At 46.1% G+C, this 26534-nt stretch overlaps 1 protein-coding gene across 1 annotated transcript in view; it reads left to right on the forward strand.

The window, feature by feature from the left end:
- Nucleotides 1–3708: 3708 nt before the first annotated feature.
- Nucleotides 3709–26534, forward strand: part of LOC310692553 (uncharacterized protein) — a 56126-nt gene continuing 33300 nt past the window's right edge. Inside the window, exons 1-7 of the mRNA XM_083473501.1 lie at nt 3709–4292; nt 10572–10781; nt 13067–13225; nt 15299–15423; nt 16654–16848; nt 24214–24304; nt 25644–25842. Coding sequence (XP_083329627.1) covers nt 3815–4292; nt 10572–10781; nt 13067–13225; nt 15299–15423; nt 16654–16848; nt 24214–24304; nt 25644–25842 — 1457 coding nt within the window. The 5' untranslated portion in view covers nt 3709–3814. The remainder of the gene's footprint in view (nt 4293–10571; nt 10782–13066; nt 13226–15298; nt 15424–16653; nt 16849–24213; nt 24305–25643; nt 25843–26534) is intronic.

The following is a 26534-nucleotide window of genomic DNA, read 5'->3' on the forward strand; positions in this document are numbered from 1 at the left end:
TAGCATAATCCCTCCTGGAGCCTTCACTTCTGCCACCAAGTGAATGCCTTTATTTTTACTGGCTGCTTCTACTGAAACAATAATTTAATCCTTGTAACTTGTAATCTTGGATTGCCTCTGGCCTCAAAACTGAATCTGAGCACCCTTCCCCTGATACGACTGGGCTCTGTTCCCAAGCTGCCCGGAGCCAGCGCGCAAATCATTCTTGTCTTCCCAAGGTAAATGATAGAACTGCCTTTGTGCCTGGCCCCATCCCATTCAGTATGGACCGCCAGGGGAATCAAACACACAAGACTCTTTGTCTTGTATAGCACGCCTGACCTACATTCCTGAGTGAAGGCTCTTCGTTTCTACAGCGCAACAGGCTAAGAATCCAGAGGCATGAAGAAAACCTCAAGCAAAATCTCAGAGTGAAATGGAACATTAAGATCTTAATGGGGTTGCGTTTGTGGGTGGTAAAGATGAGCGTTGCAGGCTTGGCTAGTTCTCCCAAACATGCTGTATCTTTTCCTTGGGCTTCTGTTATCCTCCTGGCTTTTGGCCAGTGTTCCCCCTGCATGCCCCAAAACGCTTAAAAGTGGTTAAACCCTAAAGCATGTTCTTTGCTCTATAGCATTAGGATAAACATCCCCATGCAATTTAAAAAAGTGTACAAGAGAAGACAAGTTTTATATATTTACTACTGAATCAAGCCAATCAGCCTTGAAGCAAGGTTCCTTCAGTCTCCTGGCTGATCATCCCAATTCTAAGGGTGGTTTGGGGCCACAATAACCGTTTTTGCTTGGGGAAAATCATTCTGACAAGTGCTTTCATTGTGGGGATCCTTGCCAGGTTTGGGTTGTGTACACACTATATAAAGCACACACACCTAAATACAGCTCTTTCCTGCCATTCTCATGGGTAAGTCATGGGGGAATAGAAGCCCACATGCGTAGAAAAGGTCGGGGAGTAGCGACATTTGTCCAATTATATTCATTGTTGTGTCATGTGTGTGAATGAAATGATATGCTGGCATATTCGTCAGAAAGCCACAGTTCCATAATGCAGCAGGTACTGCAATGTGAAAGGAATGTTAGAGAACAGGACAGAAGCACTAGCATTATAATCAAGGAAACTAGTGAAATATTCCCCACGTTTGAATACACCCTTAGTGTTATGTGTGAGCCCCACACACAGGCCAACAACTAATGTCAATAAACCATGATCTGAAGCCCTAGTTTGTTACTGGATTACAAACTGGTTTGTTTTAACTATGGCTTGGTGTTATGTGTGAGCCCAGCAGCACCCATCTTTAATCATGGTTTGTTTGGCCACCCCATCCCAGATTTTCCTACTCATAGTGAAATACTGCCCCTCAATGAGGCCAAACTTAGATTCACAATTTTTTTAGGGGTATGCATCCCCCTGTGTCGCCCCCAGGAAAAAAACCACTGCATATCAGGAAATTCAGGTTGCACAACTGCAGTTCATTGGAAGTGCTTGCTCAACAAACCAAACTTCCCTCAGAGATAGGACTTTTGTGATAAGGAAAGTGGTTGCAGATACACTGCTCAGTAAGTGATCACACTTATTTGGAAGCAACTTCAGCTAACCTCCCCACAAACAAATCGGGATGAATGCTCAGTAAACAGGTCACCTGGAAGCTCCCCTAGCAGCAAGCATCTGTCATGCCTTTCAAACAGGGATGTCTTTCAGACGGAGACTTCTGTAAGGTCATTCACGCAGTTTATGAGAGAGCAGCAAAGATTGGACTGCAGATCCAGGTGACCAACAGTTTGGTATCAAGGGTGCCATTTTGGTACAGTGGTACCTCGGGTTACAGACGCTTCAGGTTATAGACTCCGCTAATCCAGAAAAAGTACCTCGGGTTAAGAACTTTGCTTCAGGATGAGAACAGAAATCGTGTGCCAGCGGCGTGGTGGCAGTGGGAGGCCCCATTAGCTAAAGTGGTACCTCAGGTTAAGAACGGACCTCCAGAACGAATTAAGTTCTTAAGCTGAGGTACCACTGTATTCAGTTTGTGTGTCTGTGTGTGTAGATATTTTGAATAGGGGGACAAGGTTCACGTTGAGATTTAGTGGCCCACTTTTGAATATGTTGAAGGTTAAATTGCAAACACAAAAAACCCTACCCCTTCCAGAAAACAAGCCTGCAGCAAATCTCAATTCTTTTTTGTTGCAGCTCCCTTTTATAACACTAGTCAGAGTGTAGAATCAGTGGACCAGTCATATACAGCATCTCCTGAGGATAAAAATCTGTGTAAGTGAGACATGCAGCAGTGTGTTGTAATGCAGACTGCTGCTGCTCCAGGAAATCGCTCATGTGCTTCCCATTCCTCCCTTCCACCTATTTCTCTCCCCCTACCTCTGATGACCACATTGATTTACTTCCGGGTGAAAGTTCAGCCCCTTTATAGGTTTTTCCCCTCTTAAAGGTTTTGTTGTTGTTTTTTGCCCAAGGCAGTGGTGTAGTGTGGGTTGTTGGCTCCCAGGGCGGGGCAAGTGTTGTGCCCCCCCCCGAAGGACTGGGCAGCTGTGGGGGGCTCACTGGGCCCACACAGAGGGTGGACAGAGCCCAGGAGGCACATGGCTGCTGGCGCATCCGCTGCTGGTGGCGGTAACAGTGCGCCTTCTTGGTTTGGCAGTTGCACTGCCCGCGGTCTCTCCCTGCCTCAGCCAGGGGTGCCAACTTGAATAAATATTTTTTTGGGGGGGGGCAGGCAAACCCTGCCCACATAATCACTCACATGTCATGGTGCACACATACCATTTGAATGACAATGTCCATCAACTTGGGGGGGGGCTCAAATATTTTATTGGGGGTGTCCAAAGACCACTCGGCCCCTAGGAGTTGCTGCTGCAGGCAGTGGCGTATCGTGGGGGGGTGCAGGGGGGCCGGCCGCACCGGGCGCAACATCTGGGGGTTAGGGTTAGGGGGCGCAAATCCACGGGTTAGGGGGCGCAAATTACTTGCCTTGCCCCGGGTGCTGACAACCCACGCTACGCCACTGGCTGCAGGGACTGCTTCTGGTGGCGGAGGTTGGAGAGGACTGCGACAATGAATTCTCAAAAACAGGAGCATGTGGAAGGACCCACAGGCTCTGTTTAGCCCTGTGAAGATTTTTGAACATCTCAGCAAAACGGCAGAAATCAGAAGTGCAATGGCTCTGTTGCACTTCGAGTTGTAACATCAAGTTTGTTCATCTGCACAGAAATGCAGAGGGATGGACACACAACTTGCTCATGCCCTGATGGATCTGAACCCTCTAGGCATGGAGCTGCCAAGCTTCCAAAAAGCTTCCTTCTGTTCCTGTTCCCTTTCTCCTCAGCAAGGCTGCTTTTTGGGACAGCGGAAATAATCTATTCTGCAAGGCCTTTTCATTTAAAAAAAGAGGGGGGGGGGAAGCAAGCAGCTCAGGCAATTGCCAATTTCCTCCAGCGCTTTTGAAATGTGAACTTTGCCTCTCTGAGAGTGGACTGGGGTCAACTCGCGAGGCAGACTTCGAACTGTGCTTGGGACCTGCCTCCAGCTGCAAGCGAATGCCAGTGTTGCAGATAGGGGAGGGAGGCGGCAAAAGGTGGGGGCTCTCAAGAGCTATCTTGTGCGAGTTAAAGTTTTCTGTCTGAGAGCCAAGAGCTTCCTCGAATCAGCCTGCAGGGACAGATGGGAGGGGAGGGTTGGAAACTTCGTCTCATTCACTTGTTGCTCAATACGCTCTTGCCTTCCATTCAGCACGGCTCAGACGGAGGCTATAGGAGGTAGTGTGTGCCTGCGGCTTGCAGGGCCCTGGGTCTTTTGAGGTGAGATCCCAGCCATGCTGGACTTCTACACAACCGTGATAGGGCTCCTGATCCTTCTGCTCCTCCTGGGGAATGTTTTCTTCCCCTACCTTTGGCTGGACTTGGTTTTCTTCTTCACCGTCCTTCATACAGGATACAAATGCCACAGGTGTCTCAGCCGCAAGCCTCCCATCACCTTACTGGACATCTTCTTGGCCAAAGTCCAGAAGCACCCAGAGAAGCCCCTGGTCCTCTTTGGAGACGAAACCTATTCCTACCGAGATATCGACAGGCGCAGCAGTCAGCTGGCCAGAGTGCTCCGGGACCACGTGGGGCTGGAAGAAGGGGAAACGGTGGCTGTTTTCCTCAAGAACATCCCTGCCTATCTCTGGGTCTGGATGGGACTGGAGAAGATTGGCAGTGTCATGGCGTGTATCAACTATAACATCCGAGCCAAGTCTCTCTTGCATGCCCTCAGCTCCTGCAAGGCCAAAGTGCTACTGACAACTCCAGGTGAGTTAAAAAGGTAAAGGTACCCCGTGTGCATTTACACCCAAGGGGGCAACTGAAAGCCTGTTTGTGCTACACTTGTCAGGCCATATAGTCACAATCGAGAGAACCTTGGGGAATTCTCTTGAACTGTTCCTCCTCCCACCCCCCTTTTAAAAGAGGTTTGACATGTCTTTTTCCATCCCTGACAAAATAGCACAGTCTGTGTGTTGTCTGAGCTCGTCTGCACCTGAGCAGTTTCAGACTTTCCAAGGGAAGAAAACAACAACTACATTTAAAGGAGGGGAGATCTGAGACAGTGATGACATGCAGATTCCCTGACATTAATAAAGAGACAGGCTGGCGCAAATCCACATTGTGGACAAACACTTGAACTTTGACTACTGATCTCCACCCAGGTGCTTTAGCAAGTCTGATTAGCAGAGTTAATACCCAGCAGAGTTCTAAATGCAGGGATTCCTCAGAGTTCTGCTTCTCCAAGGGAAAAGAGAAGGGGGATTCTGGGTTGAACCCCACACAAATGCAAAGCTTGATTGGGAAAATGGCATATAGTAACTTAAGGCCATTCGTTTAAGTGGATCTACTCTGAGTATGGCTTACTTTGAGATCACACCATTTGTTGATGAATCCACTGTCTTATTAGCCAGTGGCCAGCTCTGGACACCTTCCCGTCCCCAGATCAAAGTTTTGGGATTCAGTTACTTTGCTGTAGCTTGGAGAATGCAGGATCTTTGCCTGTTCAAGTGAGGCATTGCTCTTGATGCAAACTTTCAGTTGCCATTGGCTAATGGTTTTACCTTTCTCTGACTGTGGCATGGCTTCCATTCACTTTTTTTATTAAAGGAAAAGCTTTACTTTAAAAGCCATTTCTTCCTCCTTGAAGCCCTGTTGTTTGGCATTTTGGCACATGGATAACAGAACGTCCAAGTGTCCCTATTTTCCAGGGACAGTCCTGGATTTACAGAAGTCACCCCAGTTTCTGATTTGATCCTGGAATATCCTGCTTTCTCTTATGACGTTCCTATTTTCATCGGAGAAATGTTGGAGGACATGGGATAATAAATCTCTTAAATTGAAAAGAAAACAATATTTCTTAGCTAGTAGAAGTAACAATCTTTCTTTGAGCATGGGTGTATGAGAGTTAGGCAGAGTGCAAAGGGAAAAGAGCTGGAGAAAGCATTCCTTGAGTAAGTAGTCATTATTTCAGTTGCTTTAGCCCTAAAAGAAAACAAAGCATCTCTGAGTCTTCACCACGCAGGGTGTGTGTTTTCCTTGTTGGACTGCCTTCAGTGTTACCTCCCAAAAAACGGGTTAGTTTAATGAAGCAGTGCTCCAACAAGAAAATAACAGCAATAGCTGCTGATGTTTGAGGGAAAGGAAAGGAGGGAAGAGAGAAGGAATGGATATCCAGCGGAAGTAATATTACATTATCGACTCCAGTGGTTTCTGTGATGACATCAGTGTAACTGGCCAGGCAAAGTTGAGGGTGCTTTGCCATTCCCACCTGAATTGCCCCTTTGCAACAACTAGGCAAGCTGTGTCAGTGTTATTATGGATTTATTAGATTTCTCACCTGCCTTTCACCACAAAGGGCCAAAGCGGGTTATAATAAAATATGCCATTATGCAACAAATAAAAAATGAAGGTTAAAAAATAAAGAAATCACTAAACATTCCATATCTAAAAAACAGTACAAATGTTAAAGAACAATTTCATGGGGGGGGGGGGCGGGAGAGGGAACCCGCAATTTAAATCGATCCAATATGGATGCAGGCTGGGATAATTTGGAAGGCTTCTAGAAAGAGGAAGGTCTTCATTTGGCACAATAAAAAAATTCCTTCCAGTAGCACCTTAAAGACCAACTAAGTTAGTTCTTGGTATGAGCTTTCGTGTGCATGCACACTTCTTCAGATACACATTTGGCACCAATAAGACAACAAAGACCTGCCTGTCTAATATGTAACAAGAAGAAAGTCTGAATGATAGGGTATCACACTCTTTTTCCGGAATAAAATGGATGTCAAGAGTGTCTGACTCTCCCCGGGTTAATGAATCTGGACCGGGTGAGATTTTAATCCATGGCACCAGAGCCAAAGTAAACACTCTTGTGTACAAACAATTGTTTCTCTGAAGCAGAGAGGAAGAGACTCTCCCTGTTTAGACCAGCACACTAATCCTGACTCAACATCAATAGCTTGATAACAAGGTCTGGGGAGGCAGGGAGAGTGCATGGGGGTGGGAAGGGGTAGCTGGTTCCCTCTGTTTTCAGGGACTCCTAGTCATGATGCCTATGTTCTCCCTCTTACTGTCAGAGGCAGTCGGTCTCTGCTAGGAATCACAAGTGAGGAGACTGCCGTTGTGTTCAGGTCCTGCTTCTTGAGCTTCAGCTGGCCACCGAGACAGCAGGACACTGGGCCAAATTGGCTATTGGCCTGACCCAATAGGACAGCCAGTGTGGTGTAGTGGTTAGAGTGCTGGACTAGGGCCTGGGAAACCAGAGTTCAAGTCCCCACTCCACCATGAAGCTCACTGAGCGACCTTGAGCCTCTCAGCCTGACCTTCCTTACAGGGTTGCTTGGGGGATTAAATGAGGAAGAGGGAAGAAACCCATACACCACCTGGAACTCTTTGGAGTAAAGGTGGGATATGAAAGCAGCAAATAAAATAAAAATAAAATGCCATGAGTTCTGAGGCATTAACAGGCTCAGAATATAATGATCGTTAGCAGCCAACAGTCCCGCAAGCACGGGGATTTGGTTATCAGTTCAATTAAACTTTATTTGCAAGCATATTCACAGAGCTGCTCTCGCACACACCCATCACACATCCTGATCTAATCAGACACCTCCTCCCTATTTTGCTTCCAGCAAGATCCGTGCCAGAAACGCTTAAGCCTGCTTCTACGTTTACACCCTTCCTGGAGGTGTGCCCAACAGAGAGACCTCGGATTGGGAACGTCAGTTGGCTCTCCATCACTGTCATTAGACAGGAAGGCTGAGATGGTCCAGGAAGGGGAATAGGAGGGAGACATGGAGGTGGGGTTAGGGCTGCCATATGTCTGGATTTTCCCAAAAAAGCCCCAAGAGTTAATTTTTGGAAGGAGACGTCAAACAAACAAAAAAGCTCAACAACTTTGTCCGGATTTTCACTTTTGGGAATATGGCAACCCTAGGTGAGGCTGAGACCTGGGAACATAGGATGGTACAGTGGTACCTTGGTTTACAAACTTAATCCATTCCGGAAGTCCATTCTTAAACCAAAGCATTCTTAAACCAAGGCATGCTTTCCCATAGCAGTGGGGGACGCAATTTACAAGTGAAACACACTCAACAGGAAGCGGAACATGTTCTTAATCCAAGGCAAAGTTCACAAACCGAAACACCTACTTCCGGGTTTGCAGCGTTCTTAGTCCAAGTTGTTCATAAACCAAGCTGTTCTTAAACCAAGGTACCACTGTACTTCTGTCTCTTGGAGGTGGCTGCCCTAGCTGCAGATGCAGGACCCCATCTTCTCTCTTCCCTCCCAGGGAGCAGAACACAGCAATGGAATCCATGGAAGGTGCCAGCCCGCTGCTGTGGTGGCAGAACCAGGATCCGAAGGGGAGGGTTCAGCCCGTTCGCCCAGGCCCCGGAAGTGCTTCCACCACTTGGGAGCAGATGCATCCTCCCTGAATCAGTCTCGCCAGGCATGAGACTCTCACAGCTATGTTTGCTTGGCCTTGTCTTTAAAGGTTTGGCAAGTGGCATCCCAATCCGTTGGGACAGCTTTTCTGAACTCCAAGCCCTGATCTTGGACTCTTGGATCTTGCTACCAGCCTGGCTAGCCTCGCTTTTGTTTTCATCTAGCCTGAGCATAGCAACCGCTCTGACTCATTCCCTGTTGCTGAGCTTGTAAGTCTTCTTGGCATCAATAAAATGCCCTTCCTTCCTCTCAGGAAGGAGTTTCTGTCATTGTGCTCTCAGCAGGAGCTAGAACAAGGACTCTTCTTATATTCTTATGAACTCACATCTTTGGATTTGTGCAAAAGAGCCCTAGTTCCTAAATGCAGCTGCTCCCCTGAGATGGAAATTAACTATACCATAATACAGTATAAGCTGTTTCTGGTCTAGGCTATTTCATTCATCGGTCTTTTTCTTTTTACGGGCAAAATTCACAGTTGTGCAGAGATATATGAATAAGCACCCCTTCCTCCCATCTTTTCATGCACTTAATCTTTCTGTTTTGAAAACAGCTGGGAGGGGGAGCGATGGTGGAGAATCTGTTTTAAGTATCCTAGGCATTATCCAATAAAAGGCAGACATTTATATTAGCAGTTGCAACCACAGTTCTGTGGGGTAGTTCCCCATTTTCCTAGGAACATCTGCAAAACCAGTTTGACCGGGGACCATGCTGTAACCTCAAATATTCTATGTGCCAAAAACTACACCAAATGTTACACAATCATAGGCGGACCTGAAAATAGGCACAGCCTTGCACATCTGTTTGATGGAAGGGTAGGGTGCAAATTTAAGAAATAAATAATACATATTTTCAACAGGAGTGAGTGCAGGTTTTTCTGCTGTGCCCTAAGCACTGTTTTCCCCTTGCTTTCACTTCTCAAATGACACACGTACAGCCTTTTGAAGGTGAAAGTTGAATTACTCTTCCACTTTCCCTCGCTCCTCCCTATCTGATATTAGGTTTGCCTTGCCACTCCCTCAGGTGTTAGCAAATTATATATTTGTACAGCATCCTTTTAAAAACACACACACACAAGCAAACATGATTTTTTAAGGGCGCCTCCAGACTGTCAATATTTTGTCAGGGGGATTCTAGCAGATACCTGGAAATTTAAGTGGATTCAGGCTGCATAAACACTATACCTTTAAAGCACATTTGACACACATCTCCCCCTTCAAAGAATTCAGGCCACTGTAGTTGGTTAAGGGTTGATGGAAATTGTAACTCTGAGAAAGGTGAACTACAGTTAGGAGAATTCTTTGGGGGCGGGTCCTTTGAATGTGCTTTAAAGAGATAATGTGTACACAACCGAAAATACTCTGCCTCTCATCCCAATGAGTTCCACTTTTTAAAAAAGAAACACACTTTTAGTGCCTAGGAACAGGGAAATCCATTTGTTAGCTGTGCACTGGTTTCATTATTGCATTTGTGTTCATTGAATCCTTCCCTGACTAAGCAGATTTTTGTTGCTGCGGTTCCACTGGCAGAGGTATTTCGGTGGCTGCTCCTGACAGCTGCTGCTCTGTCTCTCTCGAAATGGTTGCATTGTTCCAGGGCATCCCTGTAATAAAAGAATTAAAAGCTGACCTCCACAAGACAATTCCAGCTGGGACCACCAGTTTAAAAATTTGAGTTCCCTCTGGCAACATAGTGTCCAAGACAGCCTTTCCCCAACCTGGTGCCCTCTATAATCCTTGGGCTATGTACACATTAGTGGTTTGAAATGCAGGAAAATCATTCCACCGCCACTACTGGTGCATTTTCATGTAGCTTTTGTATGTTGCTGTTCACACACCAGAGAAGGGGGTGAGGGTGTTATCACCTGAGGCTCATTACCTGAATTCTTTCCCTGTGCTGAACTTCACTTCATCTGCACATGCTCAAAAGCTGCCTGGATGTACACACCTCAGCTTAGCCATACCTTCCAATTTCAAATCGGATGGAAGTTAGTTTGAGGGAAACTGCCTCAAACAGGGGTATTTCTCAAGAAGCTACAGGAAACCAATGGATTGTAGCCAATGTCATGTGCTCTGGGCTTTAAACACCAGTGGTGGGATTGTGTGTTGGAGCTGGAGTAAGCAGTAATGTGTACCCAGCCTTGGACTTCCATTAAACCCAGCCAGAACGGCCAAGAATGATGGGAGTCGTAGTCCAAAACATCGGGAAAGGTGGTCCAGTTCATTCTGCAAATAATAATAATCAGCAGCATCACCATCATCTCCTCTAAGGCTGCTACTGGAGAATAAAAATCTGCCCATCCCATGAAAGCGTTTAAATCTGAGCAAGAACAAATGGGTACTTTTTGTTGCTGAAAAATACTGAAGTATCCTTTCATCACTCATAGCAACAAATGAAAATGAAACCAAATGGGTTCCAAAACTAATGCACACTCCTGTCCCAAATGCTACTGGCTGGTATACAACTGCAATTCTGGTTATTCATAAGCAAACAAAACCATTCTTTATTGCAGAATATGGGTAGGCTGCCTTACTGTCTAGCAGGATTTCCAGAATCAAGGGCCAATCAAGGGCCAATCTCACCTCTTTTCATGCTCTCTTGAAGATTTCAAGGCCGCCATTGAGGATGTCCTTCCTGCTCTAAAGAAAGAAGGAGTCCGGGTTTTCTTCCTGAGCGAAGACTCCCCAACCGAGGGTGTGGAAGCTTTGCTGGGGCAGATCCAATCCAGCTCAGCCGAGCCTGTGCCCATTTCCTTCAGAGCCAAAGTGACCCCTCAGTCATCATCCCTGTATATTTACACCTCTGGGACCACAGGTGAGGAGGAGAACGTCAGAGAGGTCGGTGAGGGAGCAAGGGGAGGGGAAACTTGGCTTGCGTGCCTGGAAATATCTTGTTTCCCATCTGCCCTCCTCCTGGGCACTTTTGAGGAGGGATGGGGTTTGCCCATTCAGGAGAGGCCATAGTTCAACCATCAAGGGGATGCATACCACTTTGATCCAGCCCAAAGTGCATCTCAGTGTAGCTCCCTGCCTGAGACCTCAGAGAGCCACTGCCAGGCATGTGTAAAACAACTTGAGATATACCGTATTGGCCCGAATATAAGCTGCACTTATTTTTCTAAATGTTGACCATGAAAAGTTAAAGCGCGGCTTAAATTCGCGACCTTACAAAAATGGGCTTTTACGATATCACTGCTGAAACAGACATATGGTAAAACAGAATGGGTGTGAGTGCCTGCGGAATTTTAAAGGCATGGCTTATATTCGGGTGCGGCTTATATTCGGGCCAATACGGTATCTCTGATCCAGTCCACACAGCCTGCATTTCCATGCAAGTGTCAGGCCATTTTGGCTGTGAGACTGTCACCAGTAGGCTGGTGAGGGCAAAAGAGCACACAGAGCTGCATAAAATCCCCGTAGCTCATTTATCTGTGTCAATGCAAATTTAGAAAGACTTAGCATATGCAATCCATTTCACAACAGTGGGGAAGACTGTGACATGGGGCATTTGCAGATGAATGGCTCCTGGCACTCTCCCAGTCACGACGCTTCTGCTGTCACTTAAAGGCAGAATTGCAATAGACAGTGTACACAATCAGGGATGTTGTGCTTTATTCCCGTGGAACCACTCTGACCAGTCTCGGGTCCCGGACCAAATTTATGTTGACTTGGGATTGAGACAGCACAAGATCTCATCAGGTCACATCAGCAGTGGAGGAGCTTCATGCTCCAGCACCGGGGAGCAGAGAACAGGCGGGGGCATGGCTGGCACGAGTCTCAGGGGAGTGTGGTGTGGTGTGCCGCCTCAGCGTCCTGGGAGTGTGGTGTGCCGCCTGTGGGGGCGTGGCGCTCAGCGTGGGGGGGGGGCAGCCACGATAGCACACCACCGGGATTGCACTGCCGGGGGTGCTCCCCCGCCCCCCTCTTCCTCCACCAGTGCACATCAGGTCCAAAGTCCAGCAGTAGTGCACTTTGATAATCTTTCATAATATGGTGCCCTGTGCGAGTCCAAAATTGGCGCCCCCCAAATGGATCTTCTCAATTATGGATCCTCTGAATTTTGTGTGCCCCTCCCCCCCGGCTTGGCGCCCTCTGTGTGGGAAGCGCCTGCACCACCCTAAATCCGGCACTGTACCTGGAATAAAATAGACTCTGTCAAAGGGTGGGGCAGCCCAAATCCTATTGATAGTCAAGACAAGACAAGACAAGACAAGACAAGACAACAAAAAAGGCTATAGGTGGAACTAAAAGCCGGTAGAAAAAGAATTCCTTTTCTGTGTCTGCCCTTTGCTATTTTGTGGTTGAGAATGTGGATAACCACAAAGAACTCATAACCCACCTACTTTCAGCAGCCAGAAACACCATAACCAGACACTGGAGAGACCTGTCAGGAGTAAGCATGGACCAATGGTACCAAATAGTATGGGAAACAGCCCTACTAGAAAAATTAACTAATAAACTGAAACTGACACGGGGACAAACAGAAGAAGACTCCTTCACCCCGGAATGGCTCCCCTTTATCACATACACAGCCCAACAGGACAATGACAATAATCCACCAACAGCATACAAATCAGTATGGCTAACCTGATCCAAAACACCCACCCACCTCACTCACACATGAAAACAAAGATCACCACAGCCAAGCAATCACAACCACATCACAAGCAAACAATCACACCCTAGGCCAACCCCAACCTCTCTCACCACCAAAGGAACACAAGTGAACAACACAAGCAATGCTGACACCAAACTCTACATACATTAAACATAATAGAAACACCGCCACCCGACCCCACCCCCATCCATCTTCCCTCTCTCCACCCCCTTTCTTTTTTCTTTCTTTTTCTTCTCCCCCTAATGCCTCAACAAATGAAACGGATTTGTAAAAATGTTACATGGGGGAAAAACCAAGGCATTACACTTACTTCTGTAAAACAAGAAAATCCTTAATAAAATATTTTTAAAAAAAGAATGTGGATAGCGTTATATTGGGGGGACAGGGACAGAAAGAAATATGACCCCTGCAAATTGTTGTTTCTCGCTTGATGGAGTCATTTCGGATCATCTTCCTTCTTTTTAATTTCTGCCTGCCTCAAGGGCTGCCGAAAGCGGCTATCATCACCCAGTCGAAGCTGCTCAAAGTGTCCCATATGTTTCGCATGTGCGGGGTCACTCCTAAGGATATCATCTACCTCCCGCTGCCGATGTACCACTCAGCTGCCCTTCTTCTTGGGACAGGAGGGTGCCTGGAGGTTGGTATGTACAGAATGTTTTTCAGTGAGCTGGCATGAATGGGTGCATAAGGTTTTTTTGTGGCGGGAGGTCAGAATCTGCACTCAGATCCTCAGTCTATGAATATGGATCATATGATCCTCAGGATCCCTTCCAACTCTACAGTCCTATGATTCTGCAAAATCCATCATTGCACATATAGGCTCTTGCCTGATACTAATTGGTGAGAATTTCTATGCAGGCAAGTAACAGATGGGCCCCTTTCCCATTCAGCATAGAAATGTAGTGGGCTGCTGCAGGAGAGATGGACCTCTCTGCTTGGCATGCAGAAAGGGGATAGAGAAATTTTTTTATCCCTCTCTCATAATGCTAGAACTCATAGACAAGCAACGGAGCTGAATGTTGGAAGATTCAGGGCAGATAAAAGAAAGCACTTAATCGCTCAGTGCATAGTTAAACTTTGGAAATCGCTCTCACAAGAGCAAACTTGGATGGCTACTGTTATAAGAAAAAACTGCTCCTTTTTACCTTATGGGGTATCCAAGACCCCGTATAGAGTATTTAAGTAGGTTCTCTATCGGTAGGAGAAAATAACAGAAGCCAACCAGAGACTATTGAGAAGCAAAGCAGCTATGAAGCCTGATCTTTATTAAACTGTTGCAACAGGGTCCCCCACTCCCCCACGCAGGGAGGGAGGAGAGGAACCCAGAACATTGGTGTGCAAGCTCTTATGCAGACATTTGAAATTGTCTACCCTGTAGCTCAAGACCACCCCCCCCCCAAAAAAAAACATCATACATTCATCACAGAAAGAGGTGGAACCCAGCAGGTAGAACCTGTCTGTCAGGATACCTGATAATGCCTTATCTGATTGCATTTCCTGGGTAGCCTGGCCATTCCTTTGAGATGGTAAATACATAGTTCCTGAATCTCTTACTCCTGTTGACAGTGTGCTCAGCTTAACAGATACTTGCCAGACTGTATTTACAGAGAGGTGTAAGCTCCTACAGTCCAAAGACAGTTAGAAAGCTTTTCCCATTTCCTTCCTCCTTGCAGATAAATATTTGAGGTCAATTTGGGAGAGTCAAAATGGCTTCAGGATTGTCCTCCTGTATGAAGGGAGAGTCCTGTTGTGCGCAGCTCCTTTTGTGGGTTCCCCCTTGAGACATTTGGTTGGCCTCTGTGAGAACAGGATGCTGGAGTAGATGGGTCACAGGCCTGATCCAGTTCCTGTGCTTGTAGAAATAGACAACACAGCACAAATACAGGTTGCTAGGGTTGCCATGTTTCAAAAATTGAAGATCTGGACACAAAAGTTGTTTAACTTTTTTGGGAGGAAAAAAAATGAAATGAATTTTTAGGAAAATCACCCAAAACGGCACTGCAAGCATGGGTTGCCATACGTATGGATTTTCCTGGACATTTTTGAATTTTTTGCCCAGACTGCAGTATTCCGGCTATGTCTGGGAAATTCCGGACAAATGGAAATCTGAAATGTGAGAATTTAATTTAGCCATGACGTGTGTGCTGGGTGCAGAGATACACTATTGGCTGCAAAGTCTGCGCTCCTCTCCCACCACTCTTATTTTCTTGAAACAAATATATTGCGAAACGAAACAAAGTTTTTGGGTCAGCACTGAATCTTGTACTGTTAGCTTCTGAACCACATTGTCAGAAATGTCTGAGTGGAGTGCTGAAATAGGGGAATGTGAATGCAGGGCACTGTTTTATTGCAGGTGCATTCCGCATCGTGTTCTCTATGTGATATTAGTGCACTAGTGGATTTATTCTGCTTTTTTGGTTGCTTTGTGACATTTCCCCAATGCTGCCATATTATTGCTGTCTAGGGCAGCAAACTGGGACAACCTCTCCACTGCCCCAAATATTTGTGGTATGAAAAGTTGAAGGACTTCAGCAGGAAGTTACAAGAGAAGTGCATACACTGGAACCAAAGCAGCACAACTGTCTTATAAAACTTTTGCAGGTCCAAACAGTAATGAAAGCAGAATCACTTTCTTTCTTTCTTTCTTTCTTTCTTTCTTTCTTTCTTTCTTTCTTTCTTTCTTTCTTTCTTTCTTTCTCCCCACCTCCAAACAGGATGCACAATTGCCTTGAGGTCTAAGTTTTCTGTTACCCATTTCTGGGACGACTGCAGGCGATACGGCGTCACTGTGATCCAATATGTTGGAGAAATGATGCGCTACCTCTGTAATGCACCAAAGGTAAATGAGAGACAGGTTGGGAGGGAGGGAGAATGTTGCCAAGAAGCAAAATGGGTTCTCCTGCTCAGTACTGAATCCCTTACAGCAGGTGGGTGCATGTCCACCTGCCGTACACCTGATGCTGCAGAAAGCAGGGAGTTCAATGCTTCTCGGTTTGAATGTGTCAGTCAGTTGCCATGCTTAGTTTTTGGTGAGCCAAAACCCCTGCAGAAAGTGTCAGTTGGTGTGATATTTGTGCATTGAATTACAAGGCTATTGAGACCAAAAGGTTTCATGGACCTCCGGGTAAAGGGCGGTATATAAATTCAAATAATAATAATAATAGAGGGTGATTGTAATTTAAAGTATGTTGCTTTTGGACTCTGTTATACAGCTGCAAATATAACATTTAAGCTCATTTTAAGTTCACTTTATAAATATAACACTAGATGACGATGGTGAGCTTATGGCAAATTCAATATATTTTTGAAAACTTTTTTAAAAAAACATTTTCACAGCATTTTTTATATATGTCTAGATTCCACCTTTGTTTTACTGTGTCTTGTGTTGCCCCAAAATCTTGTGTGACGAGGGTGTGTGATGTAAATCAAATAATCTGAATAAGATAGGATAGACTAGAGTGAGATAGGGAAGCTCTTTAGGTACCCGCAAGATACAGCTTGGACTCATCCACTTTTGCTTGACCCATATTTTGATCATATTGTGCACCAATTAATTTCTCCAGGTTGGATGGAGAGATTTATTGGTTGTTCTGCAGCCGTGCTTTGCAAAAAATAATAATTGAATCTTATCTGTTGAATTGAAGCTCGGTTAAGCAAAACCTCTCTTCAGATTTTCTGCACATCTAATGAAATTCAGTGGGTAGGATCGGATTTTCGCAAGGCACCACCACGGATCAGTGAGAAAAGCTCTCTGACCCTGGGCAATTAACCAGTACACAATATGATCAAGCTACGGCTCAGTCGAAAGTGTGGGTGAGCCCTTTGTCCTATTCTCTACAAGTTGCACCTCTCCGTTGTATCTTCTGATCTGGCTGAAGTTTCTGAACTGTCTTGCTAGGCAGCCCCACATTGCAGCAATCTAATCAGAAACTTACAGGGCATGACAAGGCGTTCTTTTTGTGAAAGTTCGTTAGTGTAACCACTTGGAGCAATTCCTACTCATCGCCAGTGAAATGGCTATCCATACAGCTTATAACCACAGTGATCACCTCAATGTGTTTCTTTGTAGACAGACCGTGACCGAGACCACTGCGTGCGACTGGCAATAGGTAATGGCATGCGTGTGGAAGTCTGGAAGGAGTTCCTGCGTCGATTCAAACCTATCCAAATCCATGAATTCTATGGTGCCACAGAGGGGAATGTTGGATTTATTAACTACATCGGGAAGGTTGGAGCCATGGGAAAGACAAACTTCCTCCACAAGGTAATGAGGGCTAAGCAGGAGTTTCCAGGGTGTGTTGATCATGAATGTCTAAATAAATAATGTCTTATCTTCTTCAGTTTTAACAGTGAGTCCATAAGTGACTGTGGAGGCCAATTCTGGACCCACACATCCTTCCACAGTGTTGGGTTGGATTTTTGGAAGACGCATGGGCATGAATTTGTTTTATGTGTGTAGATCAGTGCACGCTGATCAACGCACAGTCTTTGCAATAGGGCTCTGTTCCGATGGCATGAGTAGTCACGATGAACCGGTAGATCCTATCTGCTGCAGCTTTCATCCGCCTTCAGAGCCTTTGTAACATACCGCTTGTTATCACCTGCCTGTTCTGTCGTTGAGGACTTCTTGGGTCATTCTTTGTCTCACTCGCTGGATCATCACCTTGTGGTGGTGAGTGGGTTTGCACATTCCTATGACCCTTGTGAGCGAAGCCGTCGGGAATCTCGTACTCGCAACAGGGTCACCCAAGGCGGTAAAATCAAAGGGAAGGAGCTAGACAAAGAATGTCTTATAGAATTCCAAGGTCCCAGTTAAACATCCCCAAACACTCCACTCTAATTGCACACCTCATCTTCTGGTCTCTTAAAGCTGCCTTCAGTTCTCTCTTCAATAGCCACCTTTTCTGTGTAGACTTTGGCACTATACTTCAGTCTAGGAATAACCAAAGTGGTATTCTCCAGATATTGGACTGGATTCCTGACTAGGGCTGAGCGATAGCTGGTTTTCAACATTGTTATATATCAACAGCTAAACAAATAGCGATATACCGATATATCACAATGTCCGAAATAAGGATGGAACTATGTAGAGGCATTTGCTTCACGGTTTTGCCTTCATCGTGATTTTTGCTGGCACCTGCTCTTGTGATTCGCTGCCTCCTGCATGAGGTGGGGAGAGTTGAGTTAACAGAGTTAATAGGAGCTGTAGGAATCAGGAGAGGCATTGGCTGGCTTCACTGTTTTGCCCACATTGTGATTCTTGCATAACACACACACACACACACACACACACACACACACACACACACACACACAATTTGTGGTTTTTTGGGGGGGGGTGTTTATTGGGTTGCTGTTTTTATTTTTATTAGGTATTTTGTTGTTTTATAACTTGATTTTATTCTGTGAATCGCCCTGACACCCCCGGGTGTAGGGTGGTATATAACTTCAATAAATAATAATAATATATTGTCAGGTCAAAAATTACAAAGCCAATATCACAATACAGTTTTGGACAATATATTGATATATCACCTGGCCCTATTCCTGACCATTGGTAATGACAGCTGTGGAGGCCCCCCAATTTGGCCACACCTGCCTTATTCCCCCTTTCCTACTGAAACTAAACCTAAACAAATGTAGAGAAAACAAGTGTGTGTTCTTCCTGATATATCCGGCCTCCATCACCTTCCCCTCCCTCCCTTAACTCCCCTGTGTCAAATTTGAGATGGTTATCCCTTGCAGAGAGGGACCCATCTTTTTGCACTCCAGAAAAGTCTTTAGGATATATAGTTTATTTACACATATACACAACCTGCGCCTACGATGGAGAGGCTCACAGCATTAATACCCCAATAAGGTCTTTCTTCCCCAATGGCTACAGGTTTGGATTCCAGCAGAAATCAAGCATGGCTCTGTCTCACAGCTGCCCAGCTGCTTCTAGCTCACACACACCTCAACCTGGGCTTTTTGTTTTTTTAACTAACGACTAGTTGAGGGAGAGCAATCCACCTATTTTCTCTCTGGCACAGAGCCACTTACCGTAATGGCCCATATTTAGGTTGCCATTACCAGGAAACTTGCCTGGCTATTCCAGCAGTTGAATCCTTGATAGATCCAGGAATTAGAAGGGACACAGGCATACAGCCTGCCCCATCCACCCACCCCACTTGCCAATTCTCAACAATAGTAATTTGTGACAGCCACAGGCGTCTTTCATGAAAATAAAGCTGACAGATATGTAATGGTTGAGACGCCATGTGCATTTGGCGTGGCTGACTTGTGCAGCACAATGATATGGAGCGGGATAATTTGGCAGCTGCCTAGGTACGGCTGGCACACAATGTCCCTCAATCTATGCGAAGAAGAATCTCTTTCCTCAGGGCAGGTTGCGGAATACAAGCAAGAAAGTCATGAGTGGAGGAGTCTTTCCATGTTCCCAAGGCACCGTGAGAGCAGCTATAGTGTTCTCCCCATAAGTGCGGGAAATCAGAGTTGGCAACCTTTTATCCACCTAGGTTGCCCAGAGTTGTTGATCTTTTTTTTTAGGAAAGGTTCCCCAGAGTTGTCAACTGAGGGAGCTGACACTATGCGCTTATCTCTGCTCTGGAAAAGGAAACAGCAAACAGGTGCCTGGGGCTGCAAAGAGGAAGGAAAAGGACCATGTGGGGAGCAGGAATCAAATCCACACTCACGGGCTTAAAAAGAAAGAAATTCCCCCATAAACGCTGCTTTACACTGGTGGTAACCAAAAGTCGCTGTACTGCTTTTTGCGAGCTTGCAGTTATGTTCACGAATGTGTCCTGGGTGCAAACTGGGCAGGCTCAAACGACATCTCTCCCCTGGGGTAGGCAAGGTCAGTGGTAAGAGCTGCAAGGTGAGATATTGACAGGAGTCCATCTTTAGGCTATACAGCCGCAGTCATGGGGTCCTTCTGCCTAGGACCTTGATGCCTGTATTGGTACTGATCCGGGCTGGCTCGGCAATGAGCGAGTCTGCCCATTTTATGATAAGGCCTTGAGGTGGGGAGGGCGGCACATCTTGGCGTAGGGGTCCTTTGTGCTGGCCTACTGGTTGTTGTGGGAGACCACACTGAGGATACCGTAACTCTGTTCCCCTTGGGCCAACCTTTGGGTGAGCATAGCTCCCTTTGGAGGGATGTACTGGCGGGTAGCCAGCTTGATAGTAAGGAAGATCTCTGTCTTTTTACATCACCCATTGTCCTGCTATATACTCCCTGGGTATATAAACACTGCTAATAGAATCCCCTAGCATTGCAGTGGGTTGGACTACATAGTCCTTGGGAGCCTTTTCAACTCTACAATTCTGTGATCGAAGTCGGACTTCTATGATTCTACACTTCCCCTGCGGCTGCTTCAAAGTTTTTTAAAAAGAATAAAAGTCAAGAGATCCCATTGCGTCTATTCTGGTTCCTTCCCTGGCTGCCTTTGCCACCTCGCACTGCAAGAAAGGGGCCGCTTCTTCTCCAGGAACACCTCCTCCCCCAGCAGGCGGGGGTGACGCATTTTGGTGCGTCTCTTGTCCTTCTCCCCCCCACCTCCCTGTCACCTTCCGGGTTCCCTCGCTCCCTCCCCTGGCCGTTTCTGCGGAGGCTTAGGATCACTCTCCTCCCAAGGAGGCTTGGGAGGCAAGCTGCATTCCCGCCAGCCATATGTTTGATGGGGTGCAGCTGGTGAGTATGCAGGGAAAGGGGAGACTGCCACAAAGCCGTGCAGCTCCCCCACTTGCTGGGGCGCCCCTGAGAGGCCAGTGCCCTGGCGCAACGAACCACTAAGCCGTATGGGAAAGACGGCTCTGAGGTTAACCCTACTTAGTGCTTTTTTCAGGGGGTACTCAAGGGTACACAGTACCAGCAGCTCTTGGGGGTTTTTTGTTGAAAAGTGTGGCACCTATGTAACAATTTCATGCTGAGTACCGGCAAATATTTTTCTAGGGAGGAAAGCACTGTCCGTACTGTTTGCTAGATGCAGGTGGTGCTATGGTCTAAACCACTGAGCCTCTTGGGTTTGCCAATTGGAAGGTTGGTGGTTTGAATCCACGCAACGGAGTGAGCACCCATTGCTCTGTCTCAGCTCCTGCCTACTTAACAGTTCAAAAGCATGCCAGTGCAAGTGAATAAATAGGTACTGTTGTGGCGGGAAGGTAAATGGCGTTTCCATGCGCTCTGGTTTCCATCACGGTGTTCCATTGTGCCAGAAGCGGTTTAGTCCTGCTGGCTACATGACCCGGAAAGCTGTCTGTGGATAAACACTGGCTCCCTTGGCCTGAAAGCGAGATGAGTGCCACAACCCCATAGTCACCTTTGACTGGTCTTAACTGTCCAGGGGTCCTTCACCATTATCTTACCTTTATTGTTTGCAGGGATCTTGGCACCATTGGTGCCTTCTTAGTCTTAATCACCTTTTGGCTAGGGATGAGAGACTTTCTTCTGTTCCTTTCCTTTATTGTTATTCTGGTTCAAGGGCTTCAGCCTCCTCATGTGGTTTTACCCCACTGGAGTGTCCTTACTGTACTATGATAATGCCTGCTCTTTTCATGGATGGAGGATGGCGAGATATGGGTATTTTTTTAATGGGGGGTGGGGGCTGCTTCTAGAAACCTTTGATCTTTGCCTGGCTGGAATGCAGCCTCGTGTGCAAAGGTAAGAGTCCCACGAGATATTCCGAGATGAGGGCTTTTGTCCTTTGAAGAGTTGTGCAGTAAACAAGAAGCCTTGGAGGTGAAGCTGTTCCTGGCACGTCTGATACAGGGATGGGAAAAATTTAACCCCTTGCCATGTCTGTTTGAGATGCAGGGCTTAAGTCACAGGAGTCCTATGAGAGAGACAGAGAGAGAGAGAGGGGGGGGGGAAATAGCCATTGAGCTGAACTTGGCCCCGCATCATGATGTTGCTAAATCATGTTTTGGCACCTGGTACTTCTAAGTGCATTTTTTTTTTATTTTGATCAAGCACATTTCACAATAATGCGTTACAAAGTGTGCCGGAAAATGTTTCCAATTAATACAGTCATACTTCATGTTATGTTTGCTTCATGACATGTTTCTTCAGGTTGCGTCCTGCAGCGACTCGGGAGTACCAGCAAGGGTAACTTCCAGGTTTCGCCACTCGTGCATGTGCAGGCACGCAAAATGATGTCACGTGCATGCACAGAAGTGGTGAATCGCAACCTGCATGTGTGCAGACGTGCCGCTGTGGATTGCGTTCTATTAATGTTGCGAATGGGCCTCCGGAACGGATCCCGGTCGCAACCAGAGGTACCACTGTATATGAATATAGCAACAGGAAAACGCCAGCCAATTCAATATGGATGGATTGAGGGTGGGGGGGGGGAGAGATAATGCAAGACAGTCGCAAAGTTAGCGAACTCTTTTCTCTGTTACATTATATCATGTATTGTAAATGCTGCCATCATAATTCCCTCTATTGCTGATGTTCAGGCTGCCAGTGCCATTGGTTATGTTGTTAAAATGTCTCCCCCCACATAGAAGAGGGAAGATGTCACTATCTTGAGGAAATGGAGCGCAGTGACTGGAATCCTGAACAGGGAGCAACCCGTGCTGCAACATTTTGTTGCGGATCCTACTTGTCTACACAGTTGTACCTTGGTTTTCAAACAGCTTAGTTCTTGAACATTTTGGCTCCCAAACGACGCAAACCCAGAAGTGACTGTTCTGATTTGCGAACTATTTCTGGAAGGCGAATATCCAATGGGGCTTCCACAGCTTCTGATTGGAGCTTCCTGCAGCCAATCGGAAGTTGCGCCTTGGTTTCCATTCCGGAACGGATTCTGTTCAACTTCCAAGGTACAGCTGTAGTAATAGTAAACTCAATTTTCTAAGTGTGGTTGCTTCTGAAGCCAAAGTGGCAGTACTCACACAAACAAGGAAGATGTATCAGCAGGTACCCAGGAACTCCAAGGTTTGTAGAAGTACAAAAAAAAGAGAAACATTTTTTGGGGGGAAAGAGTCCAATGAGGGCTCTGCATACACTTCGGGTAGAGAATTATGACAGGTTGTTTTTGAGAGTGGAGTGGGGAGAATCGTAAACCAGCAGGGAGAGGGAATGGAATGGAATGCCCTGAAAAAGGGCATGGCTGGCTGGAGTCCTAAACTTCATGTTGCAACATTTTGCTGGAGCACCTGCTTAGATAAACTAAAATCAAAGAGCAGGTTCCAAAGTCCAGGGCAACAGAATGAAAAATCTGCTAACCCCACAAGCTTCACACAACTGTGTAAAGTTAATCCGTTCAGTCCTGAACTTTGAACTATTTTCAATTGAAAACCTTACAGTGATTTATTACCTCGATTGAAAAGCAAATAAATGTGCATAAGGTGACTTAGTTTAATAATCACCCCTCCCAAGAGGAACTCTGGGAACTGTAGTTCTGTGAGTGGCGGCATGCAGCTAGGTTCCTCTTAACGAATAATCCCCAGCACTCTCACCAAGCTACAATTCCCAGAATTCCTGGGGAGGGGGAGTCATGATAGCTAAAGTGACGTAGGCTTGTAGAAAGTTCCAAGAGCTTTCCCAGGTGGCATCTTTTTTGATGTTTTTGAGAGAAGGGCAGAAAACGCAGCTTTACCCAACACCGGCCAGAGATGTTGAGCGCACCTTTGCCCAGTTTAGCACAAGCAGTTACTCTCCCTCTGGCCTCTTGGTTTCAGAAAGTAATGCCAACATACCATATTTTTCTGTGTATAACATGCCCCTGTGTATAAGACACTATTTTGGGGGACTCAAAATTAAGAAAATGGGGGAGATGGTCCAGAGTTGTGGAGCTTTTTGGCGGAGGATTGACCAGAGTTGTGGAGCTTTTTTTGGGGGGGGGGGGGGATGCAGTAAATCACTAACCCAGAAAATCGCTCGCATTGCAGAAGCCTGCAAGCGTCTGCCCGCTCACAAACAGCAGCCGGCATTCGAACATCCAATTGCCACAGCGGCAGCCAATCCACAGCAGCCCTTGCCACAGCCACCAATCACCCACCAAATTGCCACTGACAAGCTGCAGTACGCGGCTGCAACCGATCGCTCATTCCCCCTATGCACTATCCGTTTATAAGATGCGCCCCGTTTTTACATCTTATTTTACAGAAGAAAAGGTCGTCTTATACATGGGAAAGTACGGTGTTTCACATCTGGCAACCAATAGGCCCTTTTGGTTTCAGAAAGTTCATGGGTAGACAAGTCTAAAACGCGCAGGACACAAACTAAGCTCTCCTACCACACTGTTTGGGGGAAGTTGGTGTTGCTGGTTGAAGGAGCTTGAGGTGGCTCTGTCCGGATCTGTGCAACGCTCGCTTTCCAGGGGCAGTGCTGAGGAGAGCAGCGGTGCCAAGGAGGAGAAGCCACAGTCAGGTGCCAAGGAACTGGCTCTGGCCTGTGGGCCACTGGTTATCTTTGCTTGAGGTCAATGATCCTAGCTGTGGTTCCAGGGCGTTGGACTCAATGACCCTTTGGGTCCCTTCCTGTAGTTCTATGGTTCCATAAAATGCTTTATGATCCTGGTGTTATAACATGCTTGCCTTGAATTTATGCCTTATCATCTAATGCTTTATCATCTTATGCTATCTTATGCCTTATCATCTCATGCTATCTGTTCCCCTTCAGAAACTGGCAAAATTCGAACTGATTCAATATAACATTGACCAGGATGAGCCGGTGAGGGATGAGAAAGGATATTGCATCCCAGTGGCCACAGGTAATAAAACAAGCGTACATTTACATCCACACCATAGGTTTAAAGCACTCTTATGCCACTTTAAAAGCCATGGCTTGCCCCCAAAGAATCGCGGGAGCTGTGGTTTTGCAAGGGTGCTGAGAACTGTAGCTCTGTATGGGGTCTCCTAACATCTCTCAGCACTCTTGACTTCAGAATTTTGGTTTCTCACTTCAGCGTGTGTGTGTGTTTGGGTCCAGCATCACATACAAGCACTAATTTTACATATGAATTGCCCAGTCCACAAAACTCTTAGGCGCATTACAGGAAGATTTTTAATTTTTTTTAAGATTGTCTATAGAATTTCTGGAATGTCTTTTTCCCAAGAGAACTCAAAAGTGAATTACAAATGATTAAATATAAAATATGTGGGGATACTTTTGAAAGTGACCCAGAAACTACAGTTAATCCAGAATGCAGCAGCTAGACTGGTGACTGGGAGTGGCTGCTGAGGCCATATAACACCGGTCCTGAAAGACCTACATTTGCTCCCAGTATGTTTCCGAACATAATTGAAAGTGTTGGTGCTGACTTTTAATGCCCTAAACGGCTTCAGCCCAGTATACCTGAAGGAGCAACTCCACCCTTATCGCTCAGCCTGGACACTGAGGTCCTTCTTCAAGGGTCTTCTGGTGGTTCCCTCACTGGGAGAAGTAAGGTTACAGGGAACCAGGCAGAGAGCCTTCTTGGTAGTGGCACCTGCCCTGTGGAATGCCCTCCCATCAGATGTCAAGGAAATAAACAACTATCTGACTTTTAGAAGAAATCTGAAGGCAGCCCTGTTTAGGGAAGTTTTCAATGTTTGATGTTTTATCGTGTTTTTAATATTCTGCTGGGAGCAGCCCAGAGTGGCTGGGGAAAACCAGCTAGATGGATGGGGTATAAATAAATTATATATAAATTAATAATAATATTCTGAACCAACTCAGAAACAAATGAAGATTTAAAGAGTTTTGTTCTTTTTAAGGAACTATCCAGTTTATTTTAAGACCAGTAATGTTCTAAAGGGGTAAAAGCACTTTTGTGTACGCACTATACTTTTAAAGAACATTCAAAATGCATTCTTTCCGTAAAAGAACTCTGGGTATTGTAGTTAGTTGGGGGATGCTGGGAATGGTAGCTCTGTGAGGGGTAAACTTCAAGGGGAAGGCATGCAAAGCTACCTTTTCCATTCAGCTCCTGTACTCTAAAAACATTGTCCTTTATGAGTGTAATTGTTTAGAGTAGTCTGGTCCAGTCAATTTCACCACTGTGTTGATTTGTTATGGGGCATGGGGAAATAGGACAGAATTACCAAGGTTCTCCTTCCTTCCCTTCCAAGGTGAGACGGGTTTACTGGTGGCCAAGATCACTAGCCATACCCCGTTCTCTGGCTACGCAGGAGACCGACAGAAGTCGGAGAAGAAGATTCTCCGGGATGTTTTTACCAAAGGAGACTGCTACTTCAACAGTGGTGACCTCCTGATGCAAGACCATGATGGCTTTCTGTATTTTCAGGACCGGGTAGGAGACACTTTCCGGTGAGTCCCACCTCTCCAGGTGGGGTGGGATCTGCTGCACTTGGTCTGCCAAGGTTGCAGTTTCAGATGATATACACCGTATTTTTCCGTGTATAAGACGCCCCCATGTCTAAGATGCACCCTTTTGCAGGGGACTCCAAATTAAGAAAACACCCCTCAGTACTACCCATGTATGAGACGAGCCCCAATTTTAAACCTTTTTTTTTTTGGTTAAAAAACCTAGTCTTATACACGGAAAAATACGGTATATCTGTTGTTGGCATTATGGCAGGTATAGCATATAACACCGTGCAAATCTATGCAAGGTATATTTAGAAGCAGGGGGAGTACTGAAATGTCTCGGGGACAGGCCCCTGACAGAAGCCTGCATGAGATTTGCATTTGCTCATTTATATTCATAGATGCAGATTTCTGCTTGGCTGCCGTCTCACTGCCCCTTTGCTTTGCAATATACCCAGCAGCCCTCAAAGCAAATGGTTGAGGGGGAAAAAACAGGAGATCTGGCTGTTGGTGCAAAAAGACCCACAATTTGAATCTCAGGGTTTGTCCTTGCCTCCGTTTGCCCCACTTCTGTCCGCTTCCACCCCTTGCGGAAACTCAATCTTTAGCACCAAATGCAACTGGATTTTCCACGATTGCTGTTTGTTCCGATTTATCACTAAAGAGTGGGTTTTCCGGGGGAAATGACAGGG

Source organism: Podarcis liolepis, assembly GCF_965112155.1.
Source record: "Podarcis liolepis genome assembly, chromosome: 13".
Classification (NCBI taxonomy): Eukaryota; Metazoa; Chordata; class Lepidosauria; order Squamata; family Lacertidae; genus Podarcis; species Podarcis liolepis.